Source organism: Carettochelys insculpta, chromosome 1 (assembly GCF_033958435.1).
Source record: "Carettochelys insculpta isolate YL-2023 chromosome 1, ASM3395843v1, whole genome shotgun sequence".
Lineage (NCBI taxonomy): Eukaryota > Metazoa > Chordata > Testudines > Carettochelyidae > Carettochelys > Carettochelys insculpta.
This window is the reverse complement of record NC_134137.1, coordinates 141794287-141812772: the sequence shown is the minus strand read 5'-3', so window position 1 is coordinate 141812772 and position 18486 is coordinate 141794287. Positions and strand designations below refer to the sequence as shown.

Sequence of the window (18486 nt, the reverse complement as noted above, 5' to 3'; positions counted from 1 at the left end):
TCTTTTGAAAGAAGGGTCCTGCAGAGCATCTACAAGTTTTCTTTCAAAAGAAGCTTTCAAAAGAAGGTGGTGTTCTTCCTAAAACAGGAGTGGAAGAGCACTTTCAAAAGAAGCACTGAATTCTTTTGCTTTACTTTTGAAATAATGCTTTTCATATGTAGACGTTCCACGGGATCTCTCGAAAGAGCTCCCTTCTTTTGAAAAATCTTTTGAGAGGACTTACTAGTGTGGATGCAGCCCTAGTGAACAGTTTTCCTAATATCCAGCCTACACCTCTCACACCACAACTTGAGACCACTGCTTCTTGTTCTATCATCTGTCACCACTGAGAACAGCCTCTCTCCATTCTCTTTTGAACCCCCCTTTAGGTAGCTGAAGGCTGCTATCAAATGCTGCTCCCCACTACCACACACACTTCTGTTCTGTAGACTAAATAAGCCCAATTTCTCAGCTTCTCCTCAAGTCATGTGCTCCAGCCACAGTCATTTTTGTTGGCATCCCTGGGAGTCTCTTGTGTGTTCACATCCTTTCTGTAATGGGGTGCCCAGTACTGTACACAGTGCTCCTGATGTTGCCTCACAAGTGCCAAATAAAGAGGAACAATCACCTCCCTACATCTGCTGGCCATTCTCCTACTAATGCACCCTACCATGTTGTTAGCCTTCTTGGCTACAAGGGCACACTGTTGGCTCATATCAAGCTTCTCCTCTACTTTAATCCCCAGGTCCTTTTTCTTCAGAACTGCTGCTTATCCAGCCAGTTCCCAGCCTGTAGCAGTGCTTGGGATTCTTCCATTTTACGTGCAGGACTCTGCACTTGTTCTTGCTGAACTTCAACAGATTTCTTTTGGCTCAATCATCCAATTTTTCTTAGGTCTCCCTGGACCTTTCCTTACCCTCCAGTGTATCAGTTGGTATCAGCAACAAAACTAGTATTTGATTTCACACATTGGTTCTGACAATGTCTAATTGCACATAAGAGTAACAGAGTTTAAAGTCAGAACATAAATTATCCTAAATAACCTAAATGTGCTATTAATTCCAACTTAACACCTTTCTATTGGGAATTTTATTGATCAGCTGAACAGTTCCTCAATTCATCAGCTTAGTGCCAATTAAATCAATATTATGCAAAATTGGACCAACTGATTATCTGGATTTGTCTTCTCTGGCAATTCTGAACACTAGTGTGACATATAATAAAATACAAATTAATTTATGCTTATGAATGTGCCATCCAAAATTAAGGCATTAATTTTGTTATTAAGGCATCCAATTGTTAAATGGTTCACTTTCGCTAAACATGAGATTCCTAGTAACCTGTTAAATTTAAAGGAACACAATAATATTACATAATGATGCTGTTTCCTTCATCCACCAGTCTATGTGTGTGTTTTTAAGCAGCGCTATGACAGAAAAACATTGGTATGACTAGACCAACCTACCTCCCGATAAACTGTACAGCTTCTTCTGTCAATCTTTGAGTAAGATTCTTATAGGACAGTGGCTGCTGGATAATCTGGTGGTTCCTCATCAAGAAGCAATTTAGATATCGAAAGGAATAAAGGAAAATGAGTGAAAGTCCAAGCCCAAATGTACATAAGAAAACAAAGTAGCCTCTGGCTCCACAGGGTATTCTGAAGAGGTTAACATAATGCAGCATCTCCAGACAGATTAAAGTAATGCCAATGAGCTGAAGAAGAGTGGCAAGGTAGGACTGAAACCCTGCCACAAACACACTGCCTTCCCCTGGTTTGCAGTCTCTAAGATTGGTTATGGCGAGACCATAGAAGTAATCAAATCCATGATTGAGGGGGTGGTGACAGAAATCATTTCCGCTGTTACAGTTCAGCCCAAGATGCCACTTTCCTATAAAGAAACATGGACATAAAATTTATGTAGTTTAACAGCCCTATTTGTAGCATGCACAGCAAGTTATAACGGAAACTACCACTTTTGGACTAGCATTTCTCCCACATTTATTATTTAGATCCTTTTTGCTCTCCCACCCCTTGTTTGTACTTTCATACGCTTAAGATGTAGCATCAAGTTCCTAAAGTGATCATTAAGTGTCCTTGAGAGGCTACCATAGATCAACAGACCCCCCCCAAACAGTTAGTTAACTTGGAAAACATTGCTCCTGTTCATGTGTGCCAAGACCCTTAATCAAATAGTTATTTATAATAGTCTCTACCAGTTTTTCAACAATGGTATTTGCGGATTTGTTGTAACTACAACAACATAGTAACTGTAGCAGTTCCAAATAAGTTTTTGTATACAACAGAGCATACAATGTTTAAAATGCCAATCACTATATTTGCATGAAAAGATCCCCTCACCTTATCTTTTTCCAAATACCAACATCCAGACCCATGCATAGCTTAAACTATTTTCTTTGCATTTAATTGACACACGATTTTTTTCCTATGTTTCAGCACTCATCAAAATAGGAAGAGAATGGACCAGGTTCTGTTCTAAGTTACACTGCTCCGAACTATGTGTAACACCCCTCCATGCCAAATGAGACACTTTATTCATAGAGACAACTTTTCAGGACAAATCATACTCCTTGCTATGTGTCTATGCAGTTCTTTGCACAATTTACTTCTGTTCTTGGTTGGAGCCAATGGGTATGATTGCAGTAAATCAACAATACCTCTGAATTTACACCAAAATAACTGAACTGAATCAAAACCAATCATTAGACAGGGCTAATGTACTCTTTGACCCATTTTTATTCCTTGTAACTTCAAAGATTTGCATCTAAAACTTGTCACGAGTAAGAATAAAATTTTAAGGAACATATCTCAATGTTCAAGTGCATGACAATTTTGAAGTAATCAAATCTCTAAAAATGATCTGTAAATTCACAGCAGTGTAAATTGTGACTTTTAAAAATGTTCTAGGCAGGGCTCCAGCATTGCCTCCATACAACCATCATTGGCTGTCACTCCAGATGAGGATGAGGATGAGGATGATGTCTGCCAGAAGGAAAAGTCATTGATGAGATCCGAGATAAATTAGGAGTCCAATTCCTGCCCTACATGTATTTTGACATGTGACATGCGGTTGCTTGGAGAAAGCACAATTGCTGACTGGGATGTCGTATAGCTTCCTTCCTCCTCTGCCATTTCTCAGGCTGTATCTACACTGAGATAAATTTGAATTTAAGGCAGTTAGTTCAATATTACCGTGTGACTGTCTTCACTGTAAATACCATTAGCTCAATTTAGGGAGCACTAATAATGATATTACAATATTGTTGGTACCTGATGGGTATAGTGTCAAGCTTGAATTCAAAAGTTCATTTAAAGGCCAGTGTGGAAGTGCCACATCTTAAAATTGAATTTATTAGTCTCCGCAGGTGTCCCATATGTAACTCACAATGCCCCTCAGCACTCCACTCTGACCACTGCTCTTCCTCTCCAACAGGAAGACCATAAATTTCAGACTGGGACTAGGAAGCCTGTGGCTGTGGGCTCCTGTTTATACGAGAGCCTGAGAAATGTCTCTCTTTCTTTGCTGTCAGCGCCGTGAGCACATCTACCCATTACAAACAGCCCCGCTATAGAGTCTGTGGTTCTGTCTCTACACTTGTTATTTTTTTCTGCACTGACTGGTGCCAGCCATTGCCTCATCACACCACATCGCAACAAGGCTGTTGTGGGGGTTGTGCCTGCATAAGAGGCCGAGAAACTACTTCTCAGCAGTTTAGATTTGTGCATGAACAAGCCTCTTTCCCTCCCCCACAGGCATGACACAGTCGGGGTCTCTCCTGCTCTGAGCCACATCATGTGGGTAGCCCCCGACCCAATAAAAGGATATGTCTGCCGTTCAGTGATGACCATGCTGCCTGGCAGCACTATGTCCTAGCTTGTGCGCAGTAAGGGCTCCAGGGGTGGGAAAGAATTATAGAAGCTGGAAGATGCCAAGGGCTAATCTCCCCTGGTGACTAAGATAGTCCGGGGGATGGGGTGGGGGGCTACTCCAACTGCCCCCCCGCAAACTATTTTCAGAGCCTTTCTGTTGCCGGGGAGAAGTCTCCCCCAGTGATTAAGATATCTGGGGACTTGATGCCGCCAGTGGGCAGGGGGGAGTATCCCCGGCAGGAAAGAATTTCAGGGGCTTGAATCCACCGGGGAGGGGAGTCTCCACCAGTAGCTAAGATATTTGGGGTTTGCAGCAGCTGAAGGAAAGTCTCCCCCCAGTGGCTAAGACACTCAGGGGGACTAATTCAACTGTCCCCCCCACACTGAAATCCCCCAACGCACCTAGCAAGGGACCAGTGAGGCTTGCTGCCACCAGAAGGAAGTCTCCCCCAGGGGCTAAGATAATCAGGGGGCAATACTTTAACTATATCAACGTTTCAACTGGCTCTGTAGCCACAGGCCACAGCGCTCTCCACTCCCACCTCACCTGCCAAAAATATTTTCAGAGTCTTGCTGTCCATTGCAGACACCTGCTGCTTTGACTCTTCTTTTATAAAGTCTTTTTCCCAAGATTTCCTACCTGTCTTCATGCTTTGAGCCCCCAAAAAGCACAGAGTGGAGGGCCTGTTGAGATGCTTTTTTCTGTTATAAGTTCGGTGTATAAGATTTCACTGCCATCCCCCATGTTCACAATGTCTGTGACGTGAAGAGGGAAGACAAAGATCTTTTTTTTAAGACTTTTCTATCCTCTTTCTTCTAACTTTGAGAATACAGTCTGCCTCTGTTATATTCCGCCGGTGCACAAAAGGCTTATAGTGCACCAGAAAGCCAAAAGACCCCTCCACCCCCCAGCAACTCTGTTTTTCAAAAACTTTCCTTTCATCTCTTTTTTTCAATCTTTTCAGGGTCCCTGTGTTATTTTCGGGGATTGGATGCAAACATGGGATGTGTGCGGGGGGGACACAGTGGATGGCCAGTTGAGAATTTGGTTACAGAAGAAAGATTCCTGTTAATTTTTTTGCCATCTCTGTGGATGCCCTACTTTTTCTTCCTTCTGATGGGGAAAAATGGATGTTTGCTTAGCACAGGAGGGGAATGAGGAAAACGCAGTATGGGACAATGATGTCCAAGTTCACCAAGAATACCCAGAATGCTACAGCGATTAGGGAACTGTGGGATAGGTTCCCAAATTGCACTGCTGCAACAGTCAATGTTTGCCAATTGAGTGCAGCAGCAGCAAGTTGACTTTGAGCAGCATGTGGGGAGGTGAGGATAGTCAAAATCAAGTTTATAAATTCCAGTTACAAAATCAATATTAATAAATTTGATTTTACACTGTAGTGTAGATAGAGCCTTAGCCTCTTAAACAAGGCAATTCTCTTCTAACCAGGCTAAGCCTTGATGTCTGATGTGATGTCCTTACATTCCAGCGTCAGCCATCTCTTCCCAGTTCATGGGATCAAGGCCTATCTTCTTAAGACATTCTTTCAGGGAGTCCTTGTATCATTTCCTCTGCCCCCATGGGTCTTCCTACTATGGCTAAGATGAGAAAAGAGGACTTGCTTGGGGAGACGAGTATCAGCTATCTGTACACAATGATCAGCCCAGAGAAGATGATGTTACATAATCTTTGTCCTATCACTGGTGATGTTAGCTGCAAAGAGACCGCAGAAAAGGGTGTGAAGATCTTCCCATTTGAAATAATCTAAGTTTAGCACTGTTGGCATCACTACAGATGCTTAAGATGGCTTTGGTATGTCAGCCATGTCTTGCTTCCATAAAAAAGAGCTGGGATGAATACTGCATTATAGGCAAACACCCTAGTTTCCATTTGCAGATCTCCATCAATAAAGAAACAAGGGAGCAACTTTCTGAAGGATGTGCTAGCACGGAACTTGGGAGAACAGATGACGGGTGGAACTTTTATCCTCCATCACACAACTTCTGAACGTACACAGAGGAAGACTGTGTCTCGTGTTGATGATTTATGAGCTTAAACCATGTAGAACTTATGACAAAAAAAAACTTATGCCCCAGTTGAGCTGCTGGTCCCTACTGAAGTTCATGATTTGTCAAGTGAAGCCCTAGAATGTAACGACTCCAGTGACCTGGATTTAAGACCTGCATAGCTTGATAATTACAGGCATTGCTCATGGGGTTTGCATCCAGTCAACTTCAAGTATTTATGGCTCAATATATTGCCAGCAACATCCCTTGCTATCAAGATAGCCACCTTAACCCCCAAAAGCGCATGGCTCTCTAAAGACAGAATATTGTTCGTAACTATGGCTGTGGACCAATATATGTACTTTAAACAGGACAAGCTACCAAAAAAAAAAAAGTCTATGGCCAAATGTACTGTATGTCTAGATATTTTCCACAGTGGCACATGTACCTAAGGCTGAAATGGTGAAGCTCCACATTTCAGTTCTTGCTAATAGAAGCACAGATATGACTGTACCATAGTTCTCTTTTCCTACGCACTAGGCACTAGCCACCTCACATTTGTCATACAGTCTTGACCTGCCCCCTACAATGGATGAGGTCAAAAAGTGCATCAGCCAGACCAGGTTTGGCAAAGCCCCTGGGATGGATGGTATCCCTGCTGAAATTTTCAAAGTGGCAGGACCAGTGTCACTTGAAGCCTTTCACATCATCTTGATCAGCATCTGGGAAGAAGATGACGTGCCCAAACACTTTAAAGGATGCCACAATCATCTCGCTCTTCAAGAACAAGGGCAACAAAGCTGAATGGGGAAATTACCAGGGCATCTCCCTTCGCTGTACTGCTGGGAAGATCTTGGCTGGAGTCATCCTCAACTGTCTGATCACCAGCATGTCAGAGGAGAATCTAACAGAGGCCCAGTGTGGCTTTTGCCCAGGCCGCAGCACCATTGACATGATCTTTGCTGTTCGTCAGGTCCAGGAAAAGTGCATAGAGCAGAACTTGGATCTGTACGCTGTCTTTACAGACCTGACCAAGGCATGTGACACCCACAGAGAAGCCCTGTGGATTATCCTGTCAAAACTTGGCTTCCCAAGAAGATTCATTAACCTCATATGCCTGTTCCACGATGACATGACTGGCTTTGTTCTTTCAAATGGCGAGTCCTCAGATCCATTTGAGATATCCAATGGTGTGAAGGGTGCGTGCTGGCCCCAGTATTATTCAACCTCTTTTTCACGTGCCTCCTCAGCCACACAGTTAGGGACCTGGACCGTGGAGTCTACGTAAAATACAGACGATGGGTCACTTTTCGACCTTCGTCATCTGAATGCTAAAACCAAGACACCTGAGAGGCTCATCTTTGAAGCCCTTTTTGCTGACGACTGTGCACTTATGGCACACAAGGAATCTGATCTCCAGCTCACCGTCAACAAGTTTGCTCATGCCCACTTGCCTCTTTGGTTTGACCATAGCCTAGGAAAGAGAGGTACTGTGTTAACCTTCTCCAGGATCTGCTGTTCTCCCCGCTTCAATCTTTATTGAAGAAACAGAGTTAAAAACAGTAGAGGAGGAGTTCAAGTACCTTGGCAGTGTGATAGCCAATGATGGCTCCCTTGACAAAGAAATCAACGCCACAATCTGCCAGGCCAGCCGGGCACTAGGATGTCTGAGACCGCAAGTGTTGAATCAGCACAATATCTGACTGTCCACTAAACTGAAAATGTACAAGGCTGTAGTCCTGACTTGTATGGCTGTGAAACCTGGACCTTGTACAGAAAAGACACATAAAACTACTGGAGCACTTCCACACACACACCCCGAGGTCAATACTGCACATTCAACGGCAGGACAGAGTTATGAACCTGGGAGTCCTGGACAGAGCAGGAGCCATGAGCATCGAAGCCATGATTCTGAAAGGCCAGCTTTGCTGGACAGGGCACGTCATACGAATGGAGGAGTCTAGAATCCCTTAGCAACTCCTCTACAGTGAGCTCTCCCAGGGTAAAAGGAATCAAGGTAGGCCTCGTAAGAGATATAAAGACTGTGTGAAGGCCAACATTGCTCATGCTGGTTTAAAACCAGATCAGCTAGAGCAGCATGCAAAAGACCGAACAGGCTGGCGTGCTCTTGTATGACATGCATATGACAACTTTGAGGAGCAGCGACACGTATGCCTCACTGAGGCTCATGAGAGGAAGCAAGCAACAGCAGCAGCTGCACCAACAGAACCAGAACAATTCCCTTGCCCCCACTGTGAATGCCCACGCCGTTCAAAGCTTGGTCTCCTCAGCCACATGCGAGTCCACAACCGATGAGCCTGTGCAAGCTCAAGATGTCATCACTGGGCACGATGGACTACCTACTACCGTAGTTTTCTGGCCTCCTTCAGAGAGTCTACCACTAGTTCCTTTGATTGATCTGAAGTTTTCCAAGGATTCAGTCAAACCAATAGAAGTGAAATTGATGAAATTATAGCATTATATCAGTATATTCTTCTTGATTATTGATTGTTGTTTGGTATAGAAAATTGTCTTAAAGCCAGATAGATGGCAAGTTGAGCAGCAAGTTCCTTCCATAAAGTGAGATACCTGAAGTAAAATTATACTTTTATAATCATAAGAATATTTAAACCGTTTCAAATAATCTATACTTTAATCTGTTAGTTTCACTACCTACCTAATCACAACCACCTAGAAAAGTGTAAAAAAACAAAGATGGTACATCCCATCTTCAAGAGCTCTTCCAAGTTGAACAGTATGCACAAATTAAGCAATTTTAATTAAAAACATTTTATTAAATGCAACAAATTAGCTAGTGTCTATATGAAGGTGAACTATGATTGAGAATTGACAGGTTACAACTTAATCCAACAAGACAGAGCCCAGATCATAACCTTCTGGGCACATGGCAAAGCCCATACTCTCCCTCTTTTCTTAGGCTGTTGAAAAGAGAGCTGGTAGAAAATGAGGTTTTTCAAAATTATTTTGTGTATGCTTTACCTCTTGGACAGTTGCCTAACACATAAGATTGATGCTACAGCTATTGTTTATGAATTCAAATACATAAATCAGCGCGATGAACGAACTGTGAAGATGTGTACGACAACAGCTTGAAAGTGTGCTGTTCTTAGCAAGATTTTTATGTATTCCAATATGCTAAATTACTAACTTCATTTGTGAGCTCAGCAGGTCACCCAGATCTCCAGCATATGGGGTCTCCAGATATTGCAGATTCTCATTTTGAAGGTTATGATACTTGAATTTAGCAACTGAACTTTTACAGCATTGGTGACAGGCCCTACTGAGAGCTCTAGACTAGTCAGCTGTGGGGCAAAAGATGGAGAAACGAGGAAGGGGCAGGACCAAAGAATGTCTTTTGTCTGCTGCAGAACTTTACCTCTGGGAACAGTTCACACACAGGAGGTTATAGACTCAGCTTCCAGCTTGTCAGCTCAAGAGTCTTTGATCATTACAAAGCTGAGCTGAGTTCAATGGGACCACAAACAACTCCAATCTATGGAATGACCAAGAACTATTTCTGATCAAAAAAATAGTATATTTTGCCTTCTGGAGGTGATGGGGCATAAGAAAGGAAGTATAAAAATGTACATATAAAATATATTTATTCATTTGAAAAGCAAGAGAATTTTACACCAAAGGAAAAAAAAAACATAAAAAAAGTGAGAGGGAAAACAAAATACAAGATAATAAGGGCGGGGGGGGGAGAAAAAAAAAAAAAAACACCAAGGAGAAAAGAAATGAGCCCCAATGGACTAAAAACAGCTGTAGAGTTTCTTGGTGCAAGGAAGCATGAAGATATTAATGCATCACTAATGGAGGTTGTTTTAATAAGTGGGAGCAAGGGAACTTGAACTCCGAATTTGGGACTAAGGGAACTTCGAAGTAGTGCAGGTACTTCAAAGTGCCCATGGCTACACTGCTTGCCGCTGCTTCAAAGTTAGCAACTTTCACGTTGGTGTGGCAGAAATTATGCTAATAAAGGTGCTGTGTATGCAGCACAGCACCCATTGGCCACCTCCGATTGGGTTGATTAGCATGCCCCCTTCAAAGGATGGGGCTAGTGTTCATGAGCCCTTCGTGAATTATAGTGGTGCTACTGTATTTGCAGCATAGCTTGTATTAAATAACACATCAGATACTTGCCCAATCTTAATTTGTCAGAACACAGCACCTTGTTTCAAAGAATTTGACAATGATCTATCATTTTATTTCTTTAAAAGCTGGAATACATTTGGGCTTGATTTTAGAACTACTAAGCATTCATAAACACAAACGATATCAAGTAACCCTAAAAACTCAGCCCCATGTGTGTATTCGGTACCCTGAAAATTGAGGTATACAGATTTGTGGACACTTTTGAAAATTATGCTGTTAATGACTGGCATGTAGATAAAGACAACAAATGGAAAAAAAAATCAAAATACAACTTCATTTGGGCTCAGCTCACAGAAACCTCCTTCCATAACCAGGGTGAAGTGGCTTTCTCCCCAAGTCAAGAAAGCAAACATATCATATTATTTAAATTTAGCACATTTAAAACACAGTAAATTATTATAACCTTATACAATCTTTACCTGTTTAACCATATTAGTCCTGGTTATATAGTCACCATAATAGCATCAGTTAAATCACCTAATGTGAAGTGACTACTGTTATTCTGTGTTACCTGTCAATATACTGCATCTACTTTTTACATTTTAAACTTAGTAAGCTGTGTGGGGCCTTGTTTTCTTGTGCATCTGTACATTACATTTACAGTGGAGCTTTAACCCATGTTTCAGACTTTATGCATTGGTGTTAATACAGATTAATAAGAAGAAATATCTAAATTATTAGTGCTCCACATATGCATAAAGTTTCCCCGAATGCGTGGCAGTTCTGGTGAGCCATAACGTGTTACAGGGGTAATTGTGGAAGAAAATGTTGTGTCACTGATTTAATACTTCTTGCACTGTGGAGAATACACTTTTTATTTAAATGAATAACACATTCTATTATATAACAGTTGTTGCTATATCTATCTATAGTTGTACCTATAAGAGCTGTAGAATAACCTTTCTGCTTCAAAAGTTTCGCAAAAGTTATTTCTTCAGTGGGAAGACCACCAGAAGAGGCAGAAAATAAGAATACACCGACACTTGACAATGCAGCCATTCCTAAATAAAACAAAAGTTAATTTTGATTAGCATAATAAGGGAAACAATTTTCGTTCATCAGTTCTATATCTTTTTAAAAAGTTATGTCACTAGAATGACAATTTTCTATCAGCAGCTATGGCAGCAAGTGTCAGAAAATTGTTTATTTCATCTGATTCAGGTCATTTCTTCACTTTTATGCAAAGCTGATAAGTAAAGTGGGAGAATAATCTCAAATTACAGGGGGGCTCTGCCAAACAGATAGTTTTTGTAGTCATTGATATGACATATCTTTGCTTCTGACTGCACAATTTGGTATTGTGCGATTTAATGTTTCTTCATTTTGAAGAGTCAGGGACCACAAGGTAGTGCTTAGACAAGGGGACAAGCAGTTCAGACTCGGATGTTCTACTTTCAGAAATGACTCCCTGTATGAATCTGACAAGTAACTCAGTATCTCTTTGCCTCTTTTTACACACCTGTAAAATTATGTAATACTGTCTCTCTCATGGTAACGTGCAGATTGGTTAACTGACATTTCCGAGGAATAATTTTGTAATTCTGAGGACCAGGTACTAAGGGTGGGATCCACAAAAGTACTAAGTCCCAGTTTTGGCTCCACTTACATCTGCAAAGCTCTTGCTGAACTCTGTAGATGTCCAAACTCACTTCCCATCGAAGTTTGGCATTTTGCATTCAGAATAGATGCTGCAAGCCTGGGAATGCTGGGGCTCTGAACTGCCAAGCCTAGAGTTGCTGGGGCTCAGCTCTGGCTCAAGTTAGACACTGGCTTCATGGTAAGAGCTTTTTTCTGAACTCTGTCACCACTTCCCTGACTTCACCACTTTCAGAGAGGACAGAAAGATAAGCAATGGTCTCAACTTGCAGTGGGAGAGGTCTAAGTTGGATATTAGGAAAAGCTATTTCACCAGGGCTGTGGGCACACTCAGCCAAAACTTCGAAATGGCCATGCTAATGACCAAATTGAAGTATACTAATGAGGTGCTGAATTGAATATTCAGAGTCTCATTAGCATTCACATGCTTCCGGCCACGGCGCTTCGAAAGCGCCGCTTTCAAACGCATGTGGCTTGGCATGGCTACACAGAGTCCTTTTCTAAAGGACCCCAGACATTTTGAAATCCCCTTATTCCCCTCAGCTGAGAGGAATAAGGGGATTTCAATGTTAGTGGGGTCCTTTTGGAAAGGACCCCCGTGTAGCCGCATGGAGCAGTGTGCATTTGAAAGCAGCGCTTTCAAAGTGCCATGGCCAGAAGCATGTGAATGCTAATAAGGTGCTGAATATTCAATTCAGCGCCTCATTAGTATTCTTCAATTTGGTCATTAGCATGGCCATTTCGAAGTTTTGGCCAAGTGTGGCCACAGCCTAGTGCTATGCCTACACTAGCTCCAAACTTCGAAATGGCCATTTGCGTGGCCATTTCGAAGTTTGGAGCTAGTGTAGACACGGCCTAGGAGTGTGGTGAAGCCCTGGGATAAGTTACCTAGAGAGGTGCTGCAGTCTTCACCCACAGAGGTTTAAGTCCCATCTTGACAAAGCCCTGGGATGATTTAATTGGGATTGGTCCTGATTTGAACAGGAGTTGGACTTGCTGACCTCCTGAGGTCTCTTCTAAATACATGTTTATATGATTCTGAGTGTTGTGAAGAGATCGGAGGTCACTTCATCTGGTCTCCCACCAGCACAAACTGCTGATTTGACTTCCTTCAAGATTTCATGCAGTTAATGTGAGCTGTGAGAAGGGACCCTGAAGATGGAACAGGGAAATGGGAGGAGGAGGGAAAAGTGGGGAGTAGAACTGGAGAGAATATCACACCTCAGGAGCGAGCAATGATTCAATGTTACCTGCCACCAAGCATGGTAGAAATGGGACAGACAATTCCAAAAGCCTGGGAACAGATCCATGAAGTGGAAGGCACACCATCTTTGAGAGCACCTTCAAAACCCTGTTTTGGAGCATAATGATAACTTGCTCATTCCCTGTCCATGCCCTGAAGGTAGATTTGAAGGCTTGCACCTGTTAGTCTTATCCCTTCAGCAGCAGCAGCAGCAGCAATCTGGTCTCAGCTTCGCTTGATACCACACTCCTGCAGTGGCTGGGGATTACAGTGTTTGCCCCAGGTAAAAAGCAGGTGCATTCCCAGAAACTTCATAGTGGCTCTAGCGTCTTTAAGGTTATGAAGCCCAGAGACAGTCTGGTCAGAAAAGAAAGCCCTGCACCGTGAAAGGGAAGGTCCTGGAGAGTCACGAACAGCCCTGAAGAGTCAACTGAGTCAAGGGAAGCCTATAGAGAGGCCCTTGTTAATGCCTTCCTCTCCTCCACCAAGCTGAGAATTCTGGCTGGTGGGCATAGCTCCTTATAGTTAGTCAACAATGGACAAGAATTAAAGTTGTACCTGCCAAGGACAGCCAGCTGATTGGCTATCTTCAGACTGAGGTTCCCAGCAGCATACATGTTCTGGTTGAGAAGGTCCATGCATTTTCCCTTAGGCAGCTTAGGGTCTGGTGCCTGCTACCCCAACATGTTCTCTCATTCACCACCACCACCACCAGGGAGCAAGGATAGAGGTGTGAGAAGAGGTAGTCATTGCCCTCGGAGGGCATGAAGTACTTCCCCTCAAGTCTGCTGGCAGCAAGTGGGATGAAGGATGGTGTCTGCTACAAACTTTTGTCAGTGGTCTGACTAGTCTTTATTAATGGCACCGACACTCTAGAAGGCCCTTCTGGAGTGAGAATGTCCAGCATTCGTCCTCTGCCTTGACCACTTCCTTCACCTGCAAGCCCACATTGTGAGCAATGGGATGGAGAAGGTCTTGGTGTGCCCTGTGGTCAATGGGGAGAGGCCCCAAGGCTGATACCCCCCACTACTGCCTCATCAGGTGAAGATGACATTACCACCAGTGACACAGGAACCACCCCACCCACCCCCCTTCCAACTCTCCAGCTGTCTGGATGCCAACTGTTCCATTCCCAGTTCCATGACTAGCTCCTCAGCGGTGGATGTTTTGTGAGATGCTGGTACATCCTGGATAAATTCTGTGACCACCTCCTTGGTCTGTGGGAGTGATCTGGAGAATCCCACTTCTGCACCCCTTGGAGCTGCTCTGTCCTTCGGTGGCTGGGAAGGAGGGCATCCTGAGGTCACTGTTCTGCAGCCTCTGGAGGAGGTGCCTTGGTCCTGATGGTAAACTAAAAGGGCAATTGTGATGGGGTTGGCCACTGTGATTAGCCACCCATGAGTCTCTTTGGTGCCCACTGGATCTATGCCAGTTGCACCTCAAATAGGAAGAGCCTCTAACAGACTTCAAAGAGCCTGAGGGTGATGACCACGGCAGCGTGTGGTCCAGCAGTGCTGTGCCTATGAGTCTGGGGAGCAGTGCCACCCCAATCAAACTGAACATTGGGGCTGATGTTCTGGCAAGGGAGATGGGTGCAGTGTCTGGTGCTCAAGATTGGCTTCTGCACTGTGGAACCGTTCACTGAGGTGTTATCGAGCAGTGCTGATGTGTGGTTGGTGCCAGGGAGATGGAGCTTTGTGACTCCAGCGCCAGGCATGCTGCCACAGAGAACTGTGCCATGGACCCATGTGCTGATGCCAGTCAGGAATGGTGGGGGTCCAGTGACTCAGTGCCACATCACGTTGGGCTTGCCTTGGAACAATACTGGTGTAACCAGTCCTGGAGTCTTGTCCCTGACCTAGGTCCTGTCAATGAGGTACGTGGCGGCCTCAGAAACATCTGGGGTGGAGGGTGTCTTGAAGACTTCTGCCTGGCTCTGCCCTACTGGAGAGTCACTCTGTGACAGACTCAATGGTACCTTCCTGGGCACAGGAGTTGATGCTACTGACTCATGTTGCCTGGGAGCTAGGTCTTTACATTTAAAATTATTGCAAACTGACTCTCACTTCGCTATATTCTGAACATGATTCTGATAACAGGAGGTCCTTTACTATTAGTTCCGTCTCCACTAGTATTTGAAGTTAGTACTCACTGTGCAGCTTTTATGTATTTAACAAAAAAGGAATGTTTACCTCTTCACCAATACATAAAGACATTCAAGAAAACTCAGGGCAGGGCAATCAGTGAAACTTTCAGCTCAAAAAATAAATTATTCAGAAAGTCACAAATATACGAAAACAAGGGTCACAATGGAAAGCTGTGTGCAATTTTAAATGTAGCAGGTGCCATTGGTAATAAACACACATTAGATTCCTTTATAACAAAAATAATGAGTGAACCGCGCAGGTTACACTGACTGCTGCAGCTTGTTACTTGATTGGAATGAACATACCCTTATTAAGCAGGACCCTGAGCCATACTTTGCTTTCACTCTTAGATGCAAGAACAGGAAATGTGTTATCATTAATGAACAATCAATCAGATTAATATAACATTCCTTGCTGAATAAACACATTTGGGAATGTTAAGGTGTCATGGTGAAGCACCCAGAGTCTCAGCCAAAGCCCACTAAAGTAAGTGACAAGCAAGAACTTCCAAAGTTAAAGTTGCATGATTCTTAAAATGACAGAGAAGAGGAGGATGTGACAGGGACATGCTTTGTGGCGTGGATTCTGCACTCTCTTTTCCCCAAGCACACAGCCTCACTGAGCACTTGAGTGAATATCTGGTAATAAGAAAGATACATCCGTCCAGGACCAGGGTAGAAGACAAAATAAGCAAAATAGTTCCAGTCAGAGGCAACAACATTACACATAAAATTGTAAGTAAATATTAATGAATTTTACCTGATCTGATGGGGTATCGGCCTGTCAAAAAAGCTGCTCTGCTTGGAGTACACAGTGGAGATGCTGCTATGTGTTGAGTAAATGTCACTCCTCCCTTTGCTAACTTGTCAATATTAGGGGTTCTAGAGGAAAAAAAATATTACATATGCATATAATAATTTCATGTTGGTTACCTGGAAAAGGACTTGGTCAAATCAAAGTTTATGGGTAAAATTTTAAGAACTGCCTCAGTGTCTTAGGAGTCCGATTGGAACTGGACTTTCAAAAAGACTTAGGCTCTCACATCAGTCACTTAAGAATTTTTGAAAAAAATTATCATGGCCAATATAAAGGTTCTGGCACAACTTTGAGAATACACTAAATGTACATCCAGACCTTTGATCTTGGAGTACTGCAACACAGTAGTCCTCTGTTCACATACATTGACAATATATTGTTAGCAAATATATACAGACTGTACAGTGTGTGTGTACAGACATACACACATTGAAAATATATAGACATACGCACATCACAAACTATATATATATATGTAAATATGTTTTGTACATGATTAAAACGTATAGCTATAATTTTGATTTGTATGATTTTAACATATATCTGATATCTTTCATATTTTAAATATCCCCAGTTTTGTATTATTTCAATATGAATGTTCAGTGTTCAATATATTCTCCTATATAAGGATTTATACTTTGGACTTTTTGTGCGATGACCTGATGAGCTGTGAAATTTGGTTTCTGCTTGTATTCTGCAAAGGGCTGAGTTCCTTCCACAAGTTGCTGAGGTCCCTCCTTACTAGCTAAGTTTAGCAAGTGCTGCGGTCACTCACTCTACAGAAAACAGCCTTTATATTTTATGTTCTATTCCAGTTTTGATTTGCGGCCTTCAAAAAAAAACAAACCACACTTATTTAAATGTGGAGGCTTCACCTACTTGCCTTTTGCTCCAGTATTGTAGCATCTCAGCTAACCTAGCGACAACGCCGCTTTATTGTCAAATGTACACATATTTTGAAGTCTCAAAAATGTAACACATCTGAAATTCTGTTGACAGAAAAATCATCTATTTTTAATTGTTTGGACCACAATCTTACTTGTATTGATTTTTGTTTGTTTGTTAGTTTGTGATTTAGCATGTGGGAAGAGTATGCATATTTATCTACATTTCTTCATATAACAGGCTAAAATAGGATTAATCTTTCTGTACAAAATAAACTTTGCTGAAGCACCAACTGTATTTAAAATAGTTTAAAACCTGTAAGCACACAGTACGTTCTATACATAGCTATGATATGCTCCCACAATCCTCCAAACCTTAAAGTTTTGTTTCCATAACATCCCAGATCTCCAATGCCAAGGTCATCAACCATGATTAAAATAAAGTTGGGATTTGATGTTTTATAACTTTTGGCATTCTCTGTGGCACAGTGGTAAAATAGCAGAAATACAAGGATCCTCATCTTCCTCCTAGTAGTGGTGAACAGGTAGAAAATATTAAAGATAAAAGACCATTATTTGTCTTCACAATGATAACTCTAAGAAAACAAAGCAGCAGAAATGTAGCACTTTAAAGACTAACAAAATGATTTATTTGGCGACGAGCTTTCGTAGGATTCATCAGCTCCTCTAGTTCAGCACCATCATTTCCCCAATTATTATAGTTAGAATAAAAGATGAAGGAAAAACAATTATGGCTTTTACACTGACTCATATTAATGTCAAAGTGGAAAATTTGATTTTTTTTAAAGCACATACTTTATTCTGACTATGGTTACACTAGTGAGTTTTACCAACAAATCCCTAGTTTTGTTGACAAAACTGGTAGAACGGCCACATGCAAAATGCACTTTGTCGACAGTTTGTTGACACAACTCAGCACTTCCACTGACAGCGTTCTGCCTCTCAGCCATGAGGCATAATGCTGCTGTTGACAGATTCTGTCGACAAAAGAATTCTGTGGACGCTCCATGGGTGTCCTCCTTCGACAGACAGGGCATCCAGAACAATGGGCAGCCTTACCTGCTGTGCTTCTGGGTGCCTGTTTTGTTGAGAGAGTGGTCGGGCAGTCTGACCACTCTGTCAGCATAGCAGAGTGCTCTTCTGATTGGTCTTCATATGTGGCAGCACTCTGTGAACAGAAGTTTTTCTGGGAAATCTCTTCAAACAGTGACTTGTGTTGACAGATCATTGATGTGTAACCATAGCCTATATGCCTTAGATTTGGTGCCTCTAACACAAATCCACTAGTGTTATATTATAACAAAATTTTTAAAAAAAATCTGAGTGCTAGCATTCAAACGTACAAAGGTAATCCTTAGCCATAAACTAGCATGTACACAAAATGAGAAGATTTTCAAATAACCATTAAAAATTAAGAAACCTACAAAAAGAATATTTAGGAACTGCTTTTTAGCCACTGATTGATGGGAAAAGCTTTCAGAGGTTTCAGTATCTGATGTAAACAATTTTGATAGCAAAATACTATCAACATGTAAGTATTTTCATCAAGGGATATATAGTTATGGTTAAGACGTGACCAGATGTATTAATGAATTATTAAACTGAATTACTAAAAGACAAACAAACTCTACATAAATGGTTTAAACATGAGGGGTCATAGTAAAATGTCAGTCTATCTGATGTGAGATCACAATGAGCTATCAAAAATACTACTGCCACAGCTGGCCT

At 42.2% G+C, this 18486-nt stretch overlaps 1 protein-coding gene across 2 annotated transcripts in view; it reads right to left on the bottom strand.

Moving 5' to 3' along the window:
• STS (steroid sulfatase) overlaps positions 1 to 18486 on the bottom strand; it is a 195619-nt gene that overhangs the window by 129726 nt on the left and 47407 nt on the right. For both annotated transcript variants that reach the window (XM_074992559.1, XM_074992568.1), the window contains exons 2-5: positions 17113 to 17265; positions 15797 to 15918; positions 10930 to 11052; positions 1445 to 1868 (exon numbers count right to left, since the gene is read on the bottom strand). In XM_074992559.1, coding sequence (XP_074848660.1) covers positions 1445 to 1868; positions 10930 to 11052; positions 15797 to 15918; positions 17113 to 17265 — 822 coding nt within the window. The remainder of the gene's footprint in view (positions 1 to 1444; positions 1869 to 10929; positions 11053 to 15796; positions 15919 to 17112; positions 17266 to 18486) is intronic.